Source organism: Protopterus annectens, chromosome 1.part1 (assembly GCF_019279795.1).
Source record: "Protopterus annectens isolate FY-2018-M chromosome 1.part1, PAN1.0, whole genome shotgun sequence".
Taxonomy (NCBI): domain Eukaryota; kingdom Metazoa; phylum Chordata; order Ceratodontiformes; family Protopteridae; genus Protopterus; species Protopterus annectens.
In genome coordinates this window covers 1,405,078,545-1,405,101,238 of record NC_056726.1, presented here as the reverse complement: position 1 = coordinate 1,405,101,238, position 22,694 = coordinate 1,405,078,545, and the positions used below count along the sequence as shown (strand labels likewise).

The following is a 22,694-nucleotide window of genomic DNA, read 5'->3' as shown; positions in this document are numbered from 1 at the left end:
TGTGTTCCACAGAGCCATGGCTAGTCTGCAGAGAGGGTACGAGTGGGTTCCCCGATGCTTGTTTATGTACCACATAACTGTGGTGTTGTCTGGCTTTACCAATAGTTGTCCTGGAAGAATACGGTCTTTGAAGGCTGTCAGAGCTTTCTGTACAGCTAACATTTACTTTTGATTGATATGCAGATGCATCTGTCTCTGGTTCCATTTTCCCTGAATGCACTGCCCTAATATGTGAGCCCCCCATGCATAGTCTGATGCTTAGGATTTGGGCGGCAGGGGGTAGAGTGAAAGGGAGTCCCTTGTTGAGGTAGCAGACCTCTGCCCACCAAAGGAACTCTGTCTTGATACAAGGAATGGTATAAATCATTGTTTTCAGGTTCTGAGAATGTTGACTCCAGAGCCTTTTTAGATACCATTGGAGTTTCCTCATATGCAGTCTTGCATATGGAATTAGTAAAATGCAAGAGGCCATGAACCCCATGGCTTGCAGCACTTTCCTTGCAGATAGCTGGGGGTTTGTGGCCAATAGTTTGAAGTAGGTTGTCAAACAAACTTGTTTCTCTGGAGTGAGGAATGCCATCTGGGAAGTTGTGTTCAAGCTTGCTCCCAGGAATACAATCTGTTGGCAGGGTACTAGGTGAGATTTCTTTTCGTTGATGGTGTACCCCAGTGAGGTTAGAAATTTTGCATGGAGCCTGCCCTGAAGCGTAGGTATTTCTTGCAAGATTCCTTTATTGGGATGTGCAGGTAAGCTTTCTTTAAGTCTAGGGTTGCCAGCCAGGCATCCTTGGCTAGCATGGGAAGAAGCTGTTGCAGAGTTAGCATTTTGAATTTTAGAACTACCAGAAAGGTGTTGAGAATAGAGAGGTCCAGGATAGGACGCCAGGAGTTGTCTTTTCTGGGTACCAGAAAAAGTCTTGAGTAAAAACCTTGTCCCCTTTGTTCTGCTGGGACAGGCTGAATAGCCCCGGTACTGAGAAGAGAGAGAACCTGCTGTTGGGCCTCCACCCACTGATCTGGGGGGTAGGTCTGGCCAACCATTTGGTGTTGGTAGGGTGTGGAAGTGGAATCTGTATCCTTGGGAAACTACGTTCAAAACCAATTTGTCCTGGGTAATGGAGTTCCCAGTTTTTTTTGCATGCAGGGCAAACTTTCCTCTTAAGGGAGCAGGTAGTAGAACAGGGCTTGGAAGGGTTAAGGTTAAGTCATTGTGCCATTTTTCCATAGGGGGTGGCTTATTACTCCCTGCTTTGGAAGTGGGAGCCCCCCACTGCTTAAGTCTGTGCGTAGCCTGAGACTGTAGCCTACGTGGTCTGCTGTTCTTGGGTTTGGACTGAGAAGGCCTAGAAGGGACTGGAAAGGACCAGTTCTTTGAAGGCCAATGCCTACTGAATCTGGGAGGCTATACTTGTAGGAAATCTTTAACTGTTTGCAAAGATTTAGCTTTTTTCTCCATCCTTTTGAGGACTACTTCTGCTTTGTTGCCAAAAAGGCAGTCTTGGTTTAAGGGAGCATCCAGTAATTTAGCTTTTACATGATCTGGCAAGTTTTGTTCCTTAAGCCAAAAATGCCTTCCAAGTACAGACCCAGTGACAGCAGCCCTGCAAGATGCTTCTAAAGCATCAAAACCACATTGCAAAGTATGTTTACCAACTTGTTCTGCAGATTGCATTAAATCCTGTAATTCTTTGTGATCAGTACAGTCAGGAATCAACATCATTTTCTGTTTAAGTAGCCCCATAACATGCTGCTGATACTTTAACATACAAAACTAGCAATTTAAAGCCCTAATGGCCCAAGTAGCAGAAGTGTATACCTTCTTACCCTATCTTTCTAAGGCTCTAGAATCTCTATCAGAAGGGGTAGGATTTTTGGTAGCAGTAGCCTTAATGCCTTTTGGTCCTTGGGAAATGGTCTCTGGATCCGCAGAAGGATTCTTGAAGAGGAAATTGAGAGAGTCAGGTACTCTGTAATAACGGTCAGGTTTTCTGGGAGCTGGAGGTAGTGTCTGAGGAAAGGCTAAATCCCAAGAAAGCATCATCTACAATGTCCAGAACAGGAGGGATAGCTAAAGGCCTGTGTTAAGGTAGGAGTACGAATTCCCTAAATCTCTTTTTGGAGTCAGAGAAATCCTGGCTTTCCCAGCGGAAATGCTCCTTAAGTGCAAGTCACAACGAAAATCTTTTCCACTTGGATAGGTAAGATTTTCTAGTGTAGTGTTTCCTGGCCTCCTGCAGGACACTGAGCACGTCCTCGTTGTACAGTTGTCTAAAAGGGCTCACAATCCTATCAGCCACAGGGTGAGTGAGGGTCAAAGAATGCCACTGTGGCTGTATCTGAGATCCCTTGTTCTGTATGAGTAGGTCCACGGGGGGGGGGGGGTAACTTGTGGTTACTGCCCTTGGACAGAAGTAATGGGGGAACCAGTGGTGTCTTGGCCAACAGGGGGTCAGCATCAAGATTTTTGGGTTGTCCTGCTGAATTTTCAGCAGCACTTTTTGAATCAATGGGAAGGGAGGAAATGCATACAGAAATTTCCCCTTCCATGAAATTAAGAAGGCATCTGTTACCAGTGCCTTGGGGTCTGGTGTCCTGGTGCAATAGCCAGGAAGTTGCCTGTTAATAGAGGAGGCGAACAGGTCTATTTGAGGTATACCCCTCTGGTGGACCAGGTCCAGGAAGATGTCTCTGTGAAGTATGCCTCTGTGGTTGTTTGTGATGGTCCTGCTGAGAGTGTCTGCCTGGAAGTTGTGAAGGGAGAGGATGTAAACTGCCTGTAGGGTCATCCCCTGGGAAGTGGCTAGCTCCCATACCTGCATGGCTAGTCTGCAGAGTATGTACGATCTGGTGCCCCCCGTTTATTGCGATACCACAGGACAGTGGTGTTGTCCATAAAAATCTTGAGTGGGCCTTGGTGTAGGTAAGGGGAAAAGGCTTCCAGAGCAAGGAGGATCACCCTAATTTCCCTGACACTGATGTGTTCTAGGTTGTGTGGGTGTTACCACAAACCCTGCACCTGTCTTGTGCCTAGAGTTGCTCCCCAGCCGAGGTCTGATGCATCTGTATGCATGATCTGGGTTGGTGTGGGAAGTTGGAGAGGAAGGCCTGGGTTCATGGCCACTTGTGACAGCCACCAGCGAAGTTCTTGTTTCAGGCAGGGTAGAAGGTGGACCCTGAATTCCAGGTGATGGGAGTGCTGGGTCCAGACTGACCGAAGATACCACTGTAGCTTTCTCATGTGCAGTCTTGCCAACGGAAGCATGGGTATAGTGGCTGCCATGTAACCCAGGAGCCTCAGGTACTGTCTTGCAGTCAGTTCTGATACCTGAAGGATGTCGAGCAGGTGGTCTGTCAGGGATGCCACTTTGTCTTCTGGCAGGAAGGCCTGCATGAGGTCTGTGCGAATCCTGCACCCTAGGAAAACAATGCCCTGTGTGGGCTCCCGATGAGACTTCGGGAAGCTTATCTGATTGGAGCCAGACATTTTGTGAATACCCTTGGGGCAGTGGAAAGCCCAAATCGAAAGACAGAATTGAAAGTGGGAAGAGCCTGCCAAAAATCTCAGGTATTTCCTGAAGGTGGGCTTTATTGGGATTGTAGGTAAGCATCCTTTATATAGTACAGTTGTGTACACTTACCATAAATGTAGATGTTCGAGTGTATTCACTGTTGCAGTCATTACATTTGGGTAATCTGCTGGCAGATTGCCCTCAGTCGGCCTGAATATCAAAGTCTTGGGTCCTGCGTCGGTTGCTGTTTCCTCTTCCATGACGTCAGGTCTTCAGGGGTATAAAGCAGGCAGCCGACGCCATTTTCTTTAGTTTTTCTTGCCCCAGATGTCAGGTGCCCCCCAAATGGGGAGCAAAAAAAAAAAAAAAAAGATGTATATATATATATATATATATATATATATACACACACACACACACACACACACACACACACACACACACACACACACAGAGACAACTATAAATACATGCAATTGTCACAACATAAACTTTATATCTAAAAGCAAATACACCACAAAGGCTGCAGAATATAGTGAAGGAAAGAAAAGCTGTAGAATAAAGGGGGATGGCGGGGTAACTGACTGCAACAGTGAATACACTCGAACATCTACATTTATGGTAAGTGTACACAACTGTACTATGTTCTTCGTGTTTCACTGTTGCAGTCATTACATTTGGGTAGAATCCCAAAGCTATGGATGGGAGGCTTGAACTAAATAGCATTAGGAGCAGCTATAAGGCCCTGCAGAACTGCAGTGGCAAAGCCTGACCTGGACTTAGAGAAGAGAGGCAAATGATAATGCTTTGTAAAAGTATGAACAGAACTCCAAGTAGCAGCTTCTAGAATGTCTTTGGTTGGTTCCCCTCTGAGAAAAGCTGCTGATGTAGATGCAGCCCTGGTTGAATGTGACCTAATGCCCTTGGGCACTGGTTTACCATGATGCACATAGCAGAAACGAATGCAGTGGCTTATCCACTTTGAAATAGTCTGCTTTGAAATAGCCTTTCCCTCTATTTCTGCAGCAAATGCCACCAGTAGCTGCTCAGACTTTCTTAGAGATTTGGTCCTGTTTAAGTAGAATCGTAGTCATCTGTGCACATCCAAGGAATGCAGAATCCACTCCCCCTTGTTCTGCGGATTTGGATAAAAAGTTGGCAGGTGAATAGTTTGGTTAAGAGCCACAGTGGATACCACCTTAGGCATAAAGGAAGGATTGGTCACCCTGTCTGGGTAAAATATAATAAAAGGCTCCACAGCCATGAGGCCTGTAAGCTCTGAAACCCTTCTTGCTGAAGTGATTGCCAGAAGTAAAGCTGTTTTCCAGGATAAAAACTTTATATCTGCAGTAGCAGCTGGTTCAAATGGAGGCAGGGTGAGCTTTTCCAACATAAAATTGAGGTCCCATGCAGGAATTGGTGATCTTCTGGGAGGCCTTAAATTTTTGGCCCCTCTAAGATACTGTTTTAGCAAAGGGTGAGAAAAGATTGGTGGCTCTGTGTTGTAATGAGCCGAGATAGCAGAGGCATGGATTTTTATTGATGAAAAAGATAGGCTCTTGTCAAGCATCTCAGTCAAATATTGTAAAATCTGGGGAATATTTGGCTTTGCTGTGTCAGTTCCTTGTGCTTGGTTCCATGCACAGAATCTCTTCCTTTTATCAGCATAAGATTTTCTAGTACTAGCCCTTCTGGCTTCCAAAATGACATCCATCACAGATTTACTGAGACGTGTTGTTTGAATAACTACATGATCAGCCATGCTGCCAGGTTCAGAGTTTGGAGTCGATTGTGCAGGATTTGATTGTTCTGCTGAGACAGTAGATAAGGTATTTGAGGCAAGTACCAAGGAGGGAGTTGAAACAAATTCCTCAGGATTGGGTGCCAGTGTTGGCGAGGCCAGTCCGGGGCAATTACAATAATTTTTGTTTTTTCTTGTCTGACCTTTAGTAGGACCTTGGGAAGAAGAGGCAGAGGAGGAAAGGCATAGACTGATAGGCTTTCCCAACTGAAGGATAGGGCATCCACTTTCCATGCTTGTCTGTGATAAGTCCTTGTGCAGAATTTGTCCAGTTGATAATTCTGGGGAGACGCAAATAGATCTATGTCCGGGCTCCCCCATTTCTTTGTTATCATGCTGAAGACTTGTGGATCCAGTTTCCACTTGTGAGGGTCCACAAGGTTTCTGCTTAGGTCTGCCAGAGTATTTTGTTTTCCTGGCAGGAACTGAGCTTGAAGATGTACTTGGTAAGTCAAGGCCGTGTCCCACAAGGCCATGGCTAGTCTGCAAAGGGGGTAGAAGTGTGTGGCCCCCTGCTTATGTACCACATAACCGTGGTGTTGTCCATCTTTATCAGTAGTTGTCCTGGATGAAGTAAGTCCTTGAAGGCCATCAGGGCATTCTGAACAGCTAACATCTCTTTCTGGTTGATATGCAGATGCATTTGTTTTGGGCTCCATATGCCCCGAATGCATCTCCCAGCCAGGTGGGCCCCCCAAGCATAGTCTGATGCGTCTGTAGTTAGGATTTGGTTGGCAGGGGGTAGAGTGAAAGATCGTCCCATGTGCTGGTGACAAGTCTCTGCCCACCAAAGAAACTCCTGTTGTAGGTAGGAAATGAGAGGAATCACTGTTTCCAGACTGTGACAATGTTGACTGTATAATCTTTTTAGGTACCACTGTAGTTTCCTCATATGCAGTCTTGCATATGGAATCAGTAGAATGTAGGATGCCATGAACCCCCAAAGCCTGCAGAATTTGTCTTGCAGATAACTGGGTTTTTGTTGCCATCTGTTTGAAGTAGTCAGTTGCCTTTGTTTGTCTGGTGTAAGGTAAGCCATCTGGGCAGTTGTATTCAAGCTTGCACCCAGGAATGTTATCTTTTGAGAGGGTACCAGTTGTGATTTCTTTTCGTTTATTATGTACCCTAGGCATGTTAGAAACCTTTTCACAAACGCCAGATGTTGAAGAAGAATGTCTTTGTTTTCTGCTTGAATGAGACAGTCGTCCAAGTAAGGATAGATTTGTATACTTCTTTGTCTGCAAAATTCAATTATTGGTGCCAGGCACTTTGTAAAGACCCTGGGCGCAGTAGATAAGCCAAAGGGCAATGCAGAGAATTGGTAATGCATAAAACTAGCCTTGAAGCGGCGGTATCTTCTGCACGATTCCCTTATTGGGATATGCAGGTATGCCTCTTTTAAGTCTAGAGTCACTAGCCAAGCGTTGCTCAGCATGGGCAGAAGCTGCTGCAAAGTTAGCATTTTGAATTTTGGTATGTCCAAGAATGTGTTCAAAATTGATAAATCCAGTACTGGGTGCCAGGCATTGTCTTTTTTGGGTACCAAGAACAGTCGAGTAAAACCCTTGTCCTTTTTCCTGTTCTGGCACTGGCTGAATAGCCCCAATATCCATGAGGGACGTAACTTGTTTCTGTGCCTCTGCCCATTGATTTTGTGGCAGATCTGGCCAACCATTTGGAATTGGCAGAGTGTGGAAATGAAATATGTATCCCTGGGATACTATGTTTAATACCCACTTGTCCTGGGTTATTAACTGCCAATTGTGAGCATGAAGTGCTAGTTTTCCCCCTAAGGGGGCTGCCAAAAGATAAGTGCTTGGTGATGGCAGAGGGAAGTCATCGAGACTGTTTACTGCGCTTTATTTCATCCACATTTGGAGGTAGGCACCCCATTGCTTTGACCTGTAAGAATCCTGTGATTGGTATCTAGAGTCCTTTGAGCACCTGGATTTGCCCTGTGAAGCTCTGCTGGACACAGGAAAGGACCAGTTTTTTGTAAGCCAGTGTCTACTGAATCTTGGTGGCTGCACTTGTAAAAAGTATTTTACAGTTTGCATAGACTTAGCTTTGTCTTCCATTTTCTTTAAAACCTCTTCTGCCTCATTACCAAACAGAGTATCATGCTGTAAAGGTGCATTCAAGAATTTAGCTTTAACATGATCAGGCAAATTTTGCTCCTTTAGCCAGGCATGCCGTCTAATCACAGATCCAGTAACTGCGGCCCTGCAGGAGACCTCCAAGGAATCAAAACCACATTGCAAAGTATGCTTTCCAAATTGTTCTGCTGCATGCAATAATTCCTGTAATTCTTTATTTTCCACACATTCAGAAATCAACATCATTTTCTGTTTCAATAATCCCGTAACATGCTGTTGATATTTAAGCATATGAAACTGACAGTTTAACGCCCTAATTGCCAAGGTTGCAGACGTATAAACCCTCTTTCCCCATCTATCCAGCGCCCTGGAATCTCTATCAGAAGGGGTAGGATTCTTAGCTGTTGAGGCCTTTACACCTCTGGGACCCTGTGAGATACTTTCAGGGTCAGCAGCAGGGTTTTTGAATAAAAATTTGTGCAAGTCAGGAACCCTGTAATATCTGTCTGGCTTGCTAGGAGCCAGAGGTAAGGAATCTGGAGTCATGCTGGATTCTGAAAACACATCATCAACAATGTCTAATACAGGAAGTATGGCTAAAGGTCTATGCTGAGGGAGAAGAAGGAAATCCCTAAGCCTCTTTTTTGATTCTGAGAAATCTTGACTCTCCCAATGAAAATGTTCCCTCAAAGTATGCAAGGTTTCTCCAAAGGAATAATCTTCAGGAGGAGATGCAGATGGGATGGATTCCTCTGCATCTGAATCCTCATAGGGTGGTATAGAAAATTCCTGATCAGAAGAAATAGAAACCTGATCTAAAGATTCATAATCAGCGTCTTGCCTAGGCCTCTTATCAGGGGGGGGGGGGGGGGGGGGTTGGGAACCCTTGATCAAGGTAATTAGGTCTTCAGCCATTTTGATCATCTGCTTTTTGGGCATAGAGGCCTGAGCATGTGGCTCATGCGTCGGTTTTTTAGCCTTAGAAGTTGCTTTTGTCTTTGTTTTTGAAGCTGGCATCGGTTTTATATAGAAATGCTGAGGCCTGAAGACACCCTCAGAAGCTGGTGCCTGCTCAGCAGCTCCGAACCCATCCAAGGGAGAGACATCCGCGGGTACAATACTTTGAGAATCTCGCGGCGTGCCCGACTCCACATGGGTCTCGGTAGAGGCCTGCGACTTGAGAGTAGCAGGCATCAGGGGCTGCAAAAACGCCTCACTGAGTACCAGCGACTGGCTTAGAAGCTTTGTCGTCAGTTTTGGACGTCGACGGTCTGTCTCTGTCCTTTTCTTTGCGTTTTCTGTGAACTCCAGTAGTCGGATTGCTATCCAACGACATTTCAGGGTAGTTAAATCAGTTTCCAAAATATTTTGAAGCAAAGATATACCGACGCTTAATAGTGCATTGGTTAAATCTAGCACAAAACCGACAGCAAGGCACATTATGATCTGGGCCTAGGCAAAGAATACAGCACAAATGAAAATCCTTATGAGGTATTTGCTTCCCACAAGTAATGCAATTAACAACTTTTACTGACATTGGTATGGAGCAAGAAAAAGTTTCCCCAACGGGGTACTTAGCTTTAATTGAAGACTTCGGTTCTGAAACTCGAATTCGAAAATTTCAGGAGTCGGCCGACCGGCACTTGCGAACTGCTTCTGATTCAGGCACTGCGCGGCAAGAAAGACTAAAGAAAATGGCGTCGGCTAACTTTTTATATCCCTGACGACCTTACGTCATGGAAGAGGATACAGCAACAGACGCAGGACCCAAGACTTTGATATTCAGGCCGACTGAGGGCAACCTGCCAGCAGATTACCCATATGTAATGACTGCAACAGTGAAACATGAAGAACAACTAGGGTCACCATGAACCTGTAAGGCAGAAGCAGGGAGAACAGAAAGCATCCTGAAGGTAGGGACCTTGAGGAATGGGTTTAGCAGTGAGATGTCCAGGATGGGTCTCCATGGTCCCTCTTTTCTGGGTACCAGAAAAATCTTTGAGTAAAATCCTTTCCCTCTTGCTTCCAAAGGCACTGGTTCTATGGTGCCTTGGGACAGAAAAGTTTTTAGTACAGGATTTAGGAGGTGGAGCGGATTGCTGGGAGGTTGAGGGGTACCCTTTCTTACTGGGGGGGAGATCCAGAACATGAAATAGTCATTCTGGATGATGGATAGAACCCATTTGTCTGTGGTAATGTGGGACCAAGCAGGGAGACAGTGACAAGGTTAGACAGAGAGGGGCACAGGGGTGAGAGAGGGTTTCAGGAAGGTTAGCAGGCAGTCAGACACTACCTCCCTTATCCTGAAAGGGGGTCCACTGGCTAGGGGCTGGGGAAACTCTAGCTGGGGGAGTTTTCTTTCTAGGAGGTCTCCTAGGTCTGGAGGGAGGCATCGGCCATGCATGTTTTCGGATGAAATGAGTCTTGGCCAGGTAGTTCTTATGGAATTTAGGTACGGGAGAAACTAGCAGGTGTTTAAGGTCCTGCATTTCTTTCCCTTTTTACTGCAAAGATTTGAAGACATCTGCCACCTTGGAACCGAACAACACAGAGGGATCTAGGGGGGCATCAATGAGTTTCACCCTGAAATCATCAGGCAGAGGCTGAAGATGAAGCTAGGCATACCTTCTAAGAGCACAGGCTAATGCAGCCAAAACAGCGAAGCCTCTGCTGCATCACAGCTACACCTAATGGAATGTCTGTTCATCTGGGAGGTGAGACCTAGGACAGAAGCAAGAGAGACTTTGGCTGGACAGTCTGGAATGTCAGCCAAATCTTTAGTGGTTTTCTCTAGCAGGGCTAGAGAGTATTTGGTCATATGGGTCTGGTAGTTAGTGGCCCAGAAGGACAAAGAGTGGCAAACGTGTAAATTTTCTTGCCTAGGTGTTCCACAGATATCCTTAGCAGGAAGAAAGGTAGTGGCAGGGAGAAGTTTAGTAGCCCTGTCAGTAGCAATGGAAATAGTGGGTGGGTGAGCAGGGGGGGCACTTAAGGAATTTTTCAGATTCAGGTACTTTGTACAGCCTGTCTGGTCTGCGAGGAGCAGGGGGCTGTGAGTCAGGATTGAGGGATGCAGATAAGAAGGCATCCAAGAAGGCTGGCAGAATGGGTGGAACTGCAGAGGGACTAGGGGATTCCATCTGTATGAGGTCATAAAAACCTCTTTTGTACTTCAGTCATGACAGAGGATTCCCACTGAAAGTTGTCTCTCATTTTACCAATGGTTTCTGTAAAGGTCAAGTCTTCCACTGGTGAGTCAGAGTCCATGGACTCTTCCTCTGGGGAGCCATACCCCAGGGGAGAGGAAACTTGGGTGGTGTAAGGGAGGGAGTCCTCTGAGGAATTACAGAATTCCTCCTCTTCTTCTTCTCTGGCAGACGTCTGAGACCTAGGGCTGAGGAGTGGAGAGGGCTGTAGCAGGACTCCCAACAGTGGTAGGCTGTAAGGCCATGAAGGCACTGAAGATACTCTGGCTGGAAGTTTTCCTGTCTGGGGTGCTTTCAAGAGGTGGAGAAAGGGGATTGTTTTTTTTTTTTTGTTTTTTCTTTAAAGGCCTTGCAGTCGACCGACCTGGAAAGGACCTCAGGCCTGAGGCAGGAATAGGGTCAGTGTGTTCCAGCGAACCTGCAGAAAAGGTATGTTCCCCCTCGATCTCTGAAGCAGGCATCAGTAAAATCTCTAAGGACGTGCCAACCGCTCGGGATTGTATGGCCTCCTCATGGGTAACCTTTTTATCCTGGCTGGCAGAAGCCGGTTCCTCTACCAGGCCGATGTCGGCCATAAGCGGAGGTATGGAAGAAAGAGGCGCAGCCGAAGGAGAAGGCCGCGTGGTTTTGCGCCTTTTCTTAGGCGGTTCTGTCGGGGCCTTCAGAAGCGTCTTCCATCCTTAGCGCGAATTGCTTAAGACGCTGGTTCTCGAGGTAAAGGTTAACTGCTTTTAAGCGGCGATGTAGGGTTTTGAGGATGAACGCTTTACAGATGGGGCAGTTTTCGTGGTCGTGTTCCCTTCCTAAGCAAAAAAGGCACTGATCGTGCATGTCTGTGGGGAAACTGCTGGCCACACTTACACTTGCCCCTTCCGGATGACATGAACAAACATTAGTTAAAGTAAGAAGGCCTGAAAGGTTCCCCAACGGGGTACTTATCTGAATTATTTTATCAGACGTCAGGGGTAAGCAGGAACACCTGGCATACAACTGGTGGCTGAAGAGCTCTGAGGACTGGTGCATGCAGACGTCACTTTTATGGTCCACATTCCTCTCAGCCATGTCAGACATCTGACGCACCAAGAGGGACTGAAAAACTTTGGAATACTGGCCAGATGCACACGAAAGAAGAAGGGTAAACCCATATGTGGAATACTGCAACATAAGAATAGAAGGACATCAACAGACACACAAAAGTAAATAAAAGCTTCTCAATGTACTTCAGCATGCAGGCTGTACCCTCCTGTACACACCAACATGGGGGCCGTGGCCTCACTCTCTCCCCAAATTAATTGTACTCTATGGTCACACTGTCTTTGAGTATAGCATGTGTGCTGGCTTTCCCACTATACTTGCTCTGTTAAATCATTGCCACATAGATTGTATCTACTCAACCAATGTTTTCATATTATATCTAAATTGGTATAATTGGTTTAAACTGTATTTGTTTTTTGTATTATTTTTAACAATCATAACATTATTATTAAAACATTCTGTAATACTCTGGAGCTTTTCTCCCCAGGCCTCTGCGGAAAATGAGCTCCCAGTCAACTTTCACAGTAATCAAATGTCAATAAATAAATATCATATTTATTTACTTATTTTTGCTTATTTACTTATTTTTACTCATCAGAAAATTAAACAGTGTTATTTGACTGGCTTATGCTTCTAAAACACATCTTTGCTGTGCACAGTCATAAAACCCTTTTGCATCTTCTTTAACTACTGTAGGTATTAAAAGTTCAAGACAAATACTAAGCTTCAAAAATACAAATAGTCACCAAGACTTCCATTTACATTTAACAACAAAAAACTAAAAATACTGAAACATTAATTGCTCTAAAAATTCAATGTATGTACTTACATCTATTTAAGAAGTTGTCTATGTTCTTGTTTTTCCTTAGTAGAGGAAAGTCCAAATCTAGAACCAAGGAATTGAAGCCATCCTACAATAAAAACAAACTTTATTAAAATTCACAATTCCAACAGTCAGTACATAACATAACAGTATATACATTGCACTTCTTACGTACAGATATCTGCAGACAGCTCTGTAAATGCTAAATGAGCTATACAAAACTTAGCTGATTAAACTTAAGATTCCTTAAATGGGGTGACTGGAAGGCTGCCATTGTCCCAGGCAGAAGTAACCTCAGAGTTAAGTCCGGATGCTAATCAAACGTCTGAGAATTTTTGTTTCAGTCAACGCAATGTTTCCATTATTTCATTTTCAGTTTTCTATTTTGTACAAACTCTATCCACACTGTACAAGATAAACACACTGCACAAGATAAACAATCTACAAAGAACACTGATTACTATATTCACCTGGCCAGTGTAGTTCATTTTTTGAGAGGACAACATTAACCTATGCAAACAACTATCCATAACAGTCAACTCTTCTCGACTCTAAACACATTCAGCAAAGGACTTTATATATATTTCAAGGACAGAAAAAGTTAACTGTCAGCAAATCAATAAAAAACAGCTGCGTTCAAGTAATCATATCATAAAAATTATAGCACTGAGGAATGCTCACTGTGATAGCAAATCTTAATTGTTTATATCCTACCTACCCTACCTTTACATAGTCAAGAGTTTATCAACAGATTTTTATTAACAACAGGAATTGGTCGACGCTACACAGCCACCATTGCTGATTGCTGTTCTGCAACCCCCTAATCCCCACAATCCCACAAGGGAAAATTGATTGTACAAGCTAATACCTTATTTATTCATTTATTCTTGGTTTACCTACTTTTTAACACATCTTTATTAAATCACCATATTTTATAAAATGGCAAAAGTACAAGTTTTCTTTTTAACAATTTTTATTCACTCCAACATTACAAATCAATTCCTGCCTTCCTTTAAACCTCAGCCCACCTCCTGAACATTGGTCTGCATTCATTGTTCCCACAAATTCAATTTATATGCAATTTGCCCATTACCTTTTTCTTTAAAGATCCCACCTCCAGTTATTTTACTTCCTGTACAATATTCAATATTTCAATTACAGTTAGTTTAGATTTTGATTTCCTTTTTCTAGTAATTGCTTTTTTTTTTAGCAACCAACACTTTGTAAGGTCTTATTGTGTCTAGGCAATTCAGATCTTTATTTCAAAAGAATAATTTCCTTAGTTAACAAACATCACTGATTACGCCCTTAATCCAATTCAAGCTCACAGGGGAACACTAACCCATCACATCACTCAGTAGGTAACAAAGCAGAGGAACTAATCCTAAATTGAGTGCCAACCCACTGCAGAATATATTACTTGTATGACATGCAGACCTACAAGCAAGTTGGAATAACATCAGCACATCTATGGTATGTCTTTGGGATGTAGAAGGAAATCAAACTACCCAACAAAACCCTAACTGGGCACAGGGAGGATGAACAGATTCCACACAGAAGACAGCACAGCCAAAAAGCAAGCTCTCCAAGGCTACAGTAACATCTGCCATGTCATTGTGCCACCCTGCTCTTGTTTTCATAATTATGAAACTTTAATTGCAATGAAAATCAAAAATTACTTGAGAAATAAACCAAGCAACTGTTAAAAATAAGTATGCACCATTTTCAGGCAGGGTGGTGTAAGAATGGCCTTACTTTCAGCACTGACTACTACTTCAAACTTTTGTTATGTTAAGTGTCTTACTATCTTCATCAGGAAGGTCAATGAGCCATTATTTGAGTCACTTTATCAGTCAATCATACCACAGTAGCAGATTCACAAGCAGTACTATCACACCCAAGGAATTGGGCAGCTACAGGATCCACTGTATGGCAAGCATACCTTTCAACTCTCCAGATTTTTGAAGAATGTCCAGATATTTACCTCATATTTTTGGTCTGTTACTCATAAAATTTGTGTTTTTCTGACAAATCACTTGGATGATCTAAAGATTAAAATCACTAAATAATGACATGCATTTGTGTTTCAGAATTTATATTCTTAAAAAAATCAATGCTAAGACAAATCATGTTATTTTAGCAACTTTATAAGTTTATACAAGCAATATTTAAAATCTGTCCCTATTTTTGGGCATCCCTCCCCCCATTACATCAGGCGTTGCCCATATTTCTTGTGCTAAGAGGTTGACAGGTATGACTGCAAGTCTTACCAAAGCCTGTCTCTAGACAACACACCTAGCTTGTAGTTTTTTATGGAGAATACAAAACAAGAGACCACATTCCCAAAATATGCAGTAGATTTTGCTACTGCCTCACTGGAATGCATGCTTATTGTGCCTTGCAAAAGTTTGTCATAAAAGCAATGTAACAATCATTTTGATAAGGTCTGTTTGACGGCTAGGCCTTCAATCCATTTAACAAATAAAACCAACAGTTGACCATAGTCTGACTTATTTTTCTCTAGTACAAAATATATCTTGGATACTGCGGTGGTGGTGCTGCGGTAGCGTTGTCACCTCACAGTAAGATGTTGTCCTGTTCGATTCTCAGCTAGAGCGTCTTCTGTGTGGAGACATGCGTGAATGGGCGTATCTTCGTTGAAGGTCGTGCGTCAGGGCCGGCAACTCGGCACGTAAAAATCTACTGCCAATCATTAGTGGACCGGAGTTCCGCTGTGGCGACCCCTAACTGGGAAAAGCCGAAAGACACAAACAAACAAACAAAATATATCTTGGAATATCCAGCAAGTACAGAATACTTTCACCATCATTCTGGTAGACTACGTACAATCAGCAGTTAAAAAGACTAACAGAGAGAGACTGCAGATATTATTTAAAAGTGTTACTCTCACTATGGATAATAAAAAAGGGAAATTTATATGTAGGGCCTCTTACCCTAATTATTTTGCCACATAAAACAACCCTTAGACATGTTATTTAACTGCATAGTCTGTACAGACTCTAAAGGAAGCTAAGCATCGGTTTTAAAAATAAAACCAAGACTTTTTTTTATAGCTGCACATAATGCAACTTGTGGAAAAGATAGTATACAAGGACAAAATGCAGAAACAGAATTTAAATGATGAATACATAAGAGTCATAAATAAATAATCCAGCAATCTTGAAATAAGATGGTATGAAAGATTCTATCAATCAGACCTCTTCTACATTTGAATGCAAGATCTTCTTGAATCATGTCTTGGTGCCTCTTTCTTTAAACATTTAATATCTGACAGAAATACAAGCAGTATACTGTTAATCTAAATTCTATCCTCCATGCTTAAAAAACTCAGTATTGTGATGGACTGCAAAAACACTCCCTGCTGTTGTATCAATAAGGATAATCACAGACTTGGTGACCACAGTAGGTAAGTGATCAGTTTCCTTACTAAAGAAACACCATGACTGTCAAACGAAGAACAGCCTATCAGAAATGTACTGTTTTTTGTCTTGAGTAGCAATTCCCAGTTCAGAGGGAAGACGCACATCAACTTCAGAATCCATCTGGAGAAAAAAGTATACATCTTCCACATTGTACTCTGGGGAATGAGAGAGAAAAAAATATTGCTGACTTGTTTGCTGAAATATGTGCAAATGGATCTACATGTAGAAGGACCCACTTCTAAACAATCTCTTGAAAGATGCATGGAATCTGTTTCCACTCCTAACCCATGGCATCCTCCCAATGACCTACAGGCTTGGAATATGACCTGCCAAAGGTGAAGGTTTAAATATAAAATTAAATCCCAGATTTTTTTTTTACTACTTTCTTGCACACAAGCTTTGGAATAAATTCAGCTGGTGAGTGGCAAATGCACCTCTAGCAAAGCCAATGAATCTTAGTGGTCACTGGGCAAAAAGACCAAGACTGGCAAAATGAGATGCTCTACAGTCACCAAATAACCCGTACAAATATTCATAGTAGTACATGAAGTGAGCAGACAGGTGGAGAACACTACCACTTACATACATGGGCATCAGGCTGAATGACCACTCACAAACATATCTAACAGGATAACTAAATGTATACAAGGTGGGATAACACCAATGTTATCAGTAAGGAGATACAGATAGAGATCTAAAGTGAAAGAGAAGTAAACAGCAGTAAGTGCAGTATAAACATTATCTCTATAAGTGCTTTTACCACACTAAAGGGAAGCCCTTTTTACAATCCAGTGTGGTGTGCCCCCATATTTACTGCCAGCTTCTTTCCTTTGCAATTTCCCCAGCCCTTGTAACACTCAGCAGTTTGCTCAGCTAGCAACTTTGACTCAGCAAGTTTACCAATGGCTGCTTCAGGTTCAACCTTGTAGTACGTCACTTTAAAAGTCTGTCCCAATTTAAAAAGTAGAGGCTGAAACAGTGTTCTGAAAAGATGGAGCATCCTGTAAAGTGCTATCAATTCTGTTAAGGTTCCAGTAAACAGTTCTCCCTTACTGAGATCAGTTACTTTGAGCTGACTAGATGATGAAGTGAGCTACCCAGGTATAATCTGAAAACTTGTTAAAACACTGAACCTCAGAAGGGGAAAGTAGTAGTTGTGTCTTTCGGCTTTTCCCGGTTAGGGGTCGCCACAGCGGAACTCCGGTCCGCTAATGATTGGCAGTAGATTTTTAAGTGCCGAGCTGCTGGCCCTGACGCACAACCTTCAACGAAGGTATGCCCATTCACGCATGTCTCCACACAGAAGACACTCTAGCTGAGAATCGAACAGGACAACGTCTTACTGTGAGGCGACAACGCTACCGTAGCATGCCATTTAATAAGCCTAGTATGTCTGTCAGGATTGTTTACATCTCCACTTGCTTGTCTTGTATAAGGAAAACTTGCTTCAGAACTGAATCTATGACTGCCCTTACAGAAGTTGATATTCAGAGAGTCAGAGAAGATATTTTGTAACTTACCGTTGTCTCCAAATACTGAAAGAGTAAAACTGTCTGTTCTCTATAATGCATCAATAGTTATCTCGTCTCTACATTATCATCTAGAAAGAGGAATACTGTAAGGTTTTGTTTCTTTAGAAATGCAAATACTGGACTTAAAAAGTACAGTTGTGTACTCTTACCATAAATGTAGATGTTCGAGTGTATTCACTGTTGCAGTCATTACATTTGGGTTATCTGCCTGCAGGTAGCCCTCAGTTGGCCTGATTAACAAAGTCTTGGGTCCTGCATCAGTTGCTGCCCCTTCTTCCATGACGTCAGGTCGTCAGGGGTATAAAACATGCCGCCGACGCCATTACATCAGTTTTTCTTGCCCCAGATGTCAGGTGCCCCCCTAATGGGAAGCAATTAAATATAAAAGCACAAAGATATACCTCCAACAAAAAAGCAAATACACCAAAAAGGCTTTTACACATAGTAAAGGAAAGTAGAGGTATAGCCAAAAGAAGTTAGGGGGCTGGAGGGAGGGTAACCAAGACTGCAACAGTGAATACACTCTAACATCTACATTTATGTTAAGTGTACACAACTGTACTATGTTCATCGTGTTTCACTTTTGCAGTCATTACATTTGGGTAGATTCCCAAAGCTATGGTTGGGAGGAGGAACTTAGATAGCATTAGGCCAGCTATAAGGCCCTGCTAGACTGCAGTGGCAAAGCCAGCTCTGGATTTAGAGAAAATTGGCAAATGATAATGCTTGGTGAAAGTATGTACAGAATTCCAGGTACTTCTAGGATGTCCCTGGTAGGGACATCTCTGAGAAGGGCTGTAGAGGTAGATGCAGCCCTGGTGGAGTGAGGTCTGATCCCCTGGGGGATAGGTTTTCCATGGTGCTTATAGCAGACATCAATGCAATGGCTTATCCATTTAGAAATGGTTTGCTTTGAAATAGCCTTCCCCTCTGCCCCTGCAGCAAATGCCACCAGCAGTTGTTCAGATTTCCTTTGAGGTTTAGTCCTGTCCAAGTAGAATCTACGCTGTCTGTGCACATCTAAGGAATGCAGTATCCATTCCCCTTTATTCTGTGGATTGGGAAAGAAGGTTGGCAAATGAATGGACTGATTAAGAGCCACACTAGATACCACCTTGGTCATGAAGGATGGATTGGTTCTGAGGGATACCCTGTCCGCATGAAAGATGATGAAAGGCTCCACTGCCATAAGGGCCTGTAATTCAGATACCCTTCTAGCTGAAGTGATTGCTAAAAGGAAAGCTGTTTTCCAAGAAAGAAATTTTAAGTCTGCAGTAGCAGCTGATTTTAAGTCTGCAGTAGCAGCTGGCTCGAAAGGAGGTAGAGTGAGTTTCTCCAAGACAAAGTTAAGGTCCCAGGCTGGGGTTGGAGCTCTGTTTTTGGCCCCTCTGAGGAACTGCTTGAGCAGTGGATGAGAGAAGAGGGGTGGTTCTGTGTTATAATGAGCTGAAATGGCTGAGGCATGGATTTTAATGGAGGAAAAAGACAGTCCCTTGTGAAGCATCTCAGTTAAGTATTGTAAAATCTGAGGTAAACTGGGCGCTGCTGTGCTCATCCCTTGAGATTGGTTTCAGGCACAGAACCTTTTCCATTTTTCAGCATAAGATTTTCTAGTACTAGGCCTCCTTGCCTCTAAAATGATATCCATCACAGGTTTGCTGAGGGATGGTAAAAAGGAGAGAATAAGTAATTAACCAGGCTGCAAGGTTCAGTGTTAGAAGCTGAGGGTGCAGAACCTAGTTCTCCTGCTGAGACAGCAGGGAAGGAGTCTGAGGCAGGTGCCATGGAGATAACCGTGACACACTGCGCAGGAGGAAGTACCAGTGTTGGCGTGGCCAGTCTGGAGCAATCAAAATCATCCTTGGTTTGTCCTGTTTGATTTTTAGTAGCCCTTTGAGAGCAGAGGCAGAGGGGGGGGGGGCATAGACTGATAGGTTTTTCCAGCTGAAGGACAGAGCATCCACTTTCCAGGCTTGTTTGTGGGGAGTCCTTATGCAAAATTTGTCCAATTGGTAGTTCTGGGGAGAGGCAAACAGGTCTATATCTGGGCTCCCCCATTTGCTTGTCAACATGTTGAAAATTTCCACTCGTGTAGGTCCATTAGGTTTCTGCTTAGTCCTTCTGCCAGTGTATTTAATTTTCTTTGCAGGAATTGAGCTTGTAGGTGCACTTGGTAGCTCAAAGCTATGTTCCGCAATGCCATGGCTAGTCTGCAGAGGGGGGTAAGAATGTGTACCCCCCCCCCCCGGTTGTTTATGTACCACATAACAGTGGTGTTGTCAGTCTTTACCCTTAGTTGCCCTGGAAGAATGTGGTCCTTGAAGTCTGTCAGAGCATTCTGTACTAACATTTCTTTTTGATTGATACGCAGATGCATTTGACTTGGGTTTCATTTGCCCAGAATGCACTTCCCTGCCAGGTGAGCCCCCCCATGCATAGTCTGATGCATCTGCTGTTAGGGTTTGGGCGGCAGGGGGTGGTTTGAAAGGTAGTCCCTTGTTTTGCTGGCAGGCCTCTGCCCACCAAAGGAACTCTAGGCGTAGGCAAGGTATGATAGGAATCATTGTTTCCAGGTCTTGAGAATGTTGACACCATAGGCTTTTTAGATACCACTTTAGTTTCCTCACATGCAGCCTTGCATATGGAATTGGAAGAATGCAGGAGGCCATGAACCCCAAGGCTTGCTGTATTTGTCTTCCAGATAGCAGGGCTTTTGTGGCCACTTGTTTGAAGTAGTTTGTCAAATGAATTTGTTTCTCTGGTGTGAGGTAAGCCATCTGGGAAGTTGTATTGAAGCTTGCTCCTAGGAATATAATTTGTTGACAGGGTACCAGGTGTGATTTCTTTTTGTTTGTGGCGTACCCCAGACAAGTTAGGACTCTTTGTACAAAGGCCAGATGATTCAAAAGTATGTCCTGGCTTTCTGCCTGAATTAGACAATCGTCCAGGTATGGGTATATTTGAATATTTCTTTGCCTGCAAAATGCAATAACTGGAGCCAGTCACTTTGTGAATACCCTGGGCGCAGTAGATGAGCCAAAGGGCAGTGCAGAGAACTGATGGTGCGTGTAGCCTGCTTTGAAGCGTACAAGATTCCCTGATTGGGATGTGCAGGTATGCCTCTTAAATCTAGTGCTGGCAACCAGGCATCTTTACCTAGCATAGGAAGTAACTGGTGGAGAGTCTGCATTTTGAATTTTGGAATCTCAAAATAGGTGTTTAGCGTAGACAGGTCCAGGATAGGACACCATGAATTGTCTTTTCTGGGTACCAGGAAAAGTCTTGAGTAGAAACCTTGGCCCTCTTCTGGTACCAGTTGAATAGCCCCCATGCTTAAAAGAGAAGGTACTTGTTTTTGGGCCTCTGCCCACTGATTTGGGGGTAGGTCCGGCCACCCGCTTGGTGTTGGCAACGTGTGGAAGTGAACTCTGTATCCCTGGGACACTATATTTAAAACCCATTTGTCCTGGGTAATGAATTCCCAATTCTTTGAATGAAGAGCAATCTTTCCCCCCAAAGGGCCAGTCAATTGATAAGTGCTTGGAAATTTGAAAAGGAAGTCATTGAGACAGTTTACCATATGGGGAGTCTTATTATTCCCAGATTTGGAAGTGGAGACCCCCCACTGCTAAGTTCTGTGTGTCCCCTGGGACTGAAACCTGGGGTTTTTGCTGTGTCTGGGTTTGGCTTGAGAAGACCTGGAAGGAGCTGGAAAGGACCAATTCTTAGAGGGCCAGTGCCTACTAAATCTAGGAGGCTGAACTTGTAAAAAATCTTTAACAGTTTGCATAGAGCTAGCTTTATCTTCCATCTGTTTAAGAACTTCCTCAGCCTTGTTGCCAAACAGACAGTCCTGAGTTAAAGGAGCATCCAACAATTTAGCTTTAACATGATCAGGCAAAGATTGCTCCTTGAGCCAAGCATGCCTTCTGAGCACAGACCCAGTAACAGCAGCCCTGCAAGAGGCCTCTAATGAATCAAAACTACATCGCAAAATATGTTTTCCAACTTGTTCAGCAGAATGCATTAAATCCTGTAATTTTTTATTTTCTACACAGTCAGGAATCAACATAATTTTCTGTTTAAGCAGTCCAATAACATGTTGCTGATACTTTAACATATGAAACTGGCAGTTTAAAGCCCTAATGGCCAAGGTTGCAGAAGTGTAAACCTTCTTACCCCATCTATCCAGTGCCCTGGAGTCTCTATCAGAAGGGGTAGGATTTTTAGCAGTAGAAGCCTTAATGCCCTTGGGCCCCTGTGAAACAGTCTCTGGATCTGCAATAGGATTTTTAAAAAGGAACTTGTGGGACTCAGGGACCCTGTAGTATCTGTCAGGTTTTCTGGGAGCAGGAGGCAAGGAATCAGGAGCCGAACTAGATTTCAAAAAAACATCAATAATGTCTAGTACAGGAGGAATAGCTAAAGGTCTATGCTGAGGTAGAAGGAAATCCCTAAGCCTCTTTTTTTGAATCAGAAAAATCCTGGCTTTCCCACTGGAAATGCTCCCTTAGAGTATGTAAGGTTTCCCCAAAAGAAAAATCCTCAGGAGGGGAAGCAAAAGGAATGGAGTCCTCTGCATCAGAATCTTCATAAGTGGATAAAGGCAAATCCAAATCATCAGAAGAATCAGAAAAAACAGAATCCTGATCAGAAGATTCATAATCAACTTCAGTCCTAGGCCTCTTAGAAGGGGGGGGGGGGTTGGCTACCCCTGATTAGAATTATTAGATCTTTAGCCATTCTTATCATTTGTTTTTTAGGCATAGAAGCCTGAGCATGTGGCCTGGGCGTCAGTTTTTTTAGGCATAGATCAAGATTTAGGCATAAGTAAAGAAGGAGGCGTCAGTTTAATATGCAAGTCCGTTGGCCTGAATACATCCTCAGAAGCCTGCACAGCGGCTCCGGACCCATCCAAGGTAGAAACATCAGCGGGTTCCATAGTTGAAGCATCTCGAGGCATACCAGACTCCGAATGGGTCTCAGTAGAGGCCTGCGAATGAGATGTAGCAGGTTATCAGGGGCTGCGAAAGCACCTGAGTACTGGCGAACTGGCAACTGGCTTAGGAGAAGCGCCATAGACAGTTTTGGACCTTGGCGGCCTGTCTTTGTCTTTTATCTTTGCGTTTTTTCAGAATCCCGGTAGTCGGATGGCTAACCGACGACATTTCTGGATAAATAAACCAAGAACCGAAATATTTAGTGGTGAAAATATACTGTTGACTGATAGTGCGCTGATTAAATAAAGC

The 22,694-nt window shown here is 43.6% G+C and overlaps 1 protein-coding gene across 1 annotated transcript in view; it reads right to left on the bottom strand.

Annotated features, from left to right (window-relative positions):
* Nucleotides 1–22,694, bottom strand: part of ROCK2 (Rho associated coiled-coil containing protein kinase 2) — a gene marked incomplete in the record, with an annotated part of 2,656,097 nt that overhangs the window by 2,376,054 nt on the left and 257,349 nt on the right. Inside the window, 1 exon segment of the mRNA XM_044082273.1 lies at nucleotides 12,477–12,558. Coding sequence (XP_043938208.1) covers nucleotides 12,477–12,558 — 82 coding nt within the window.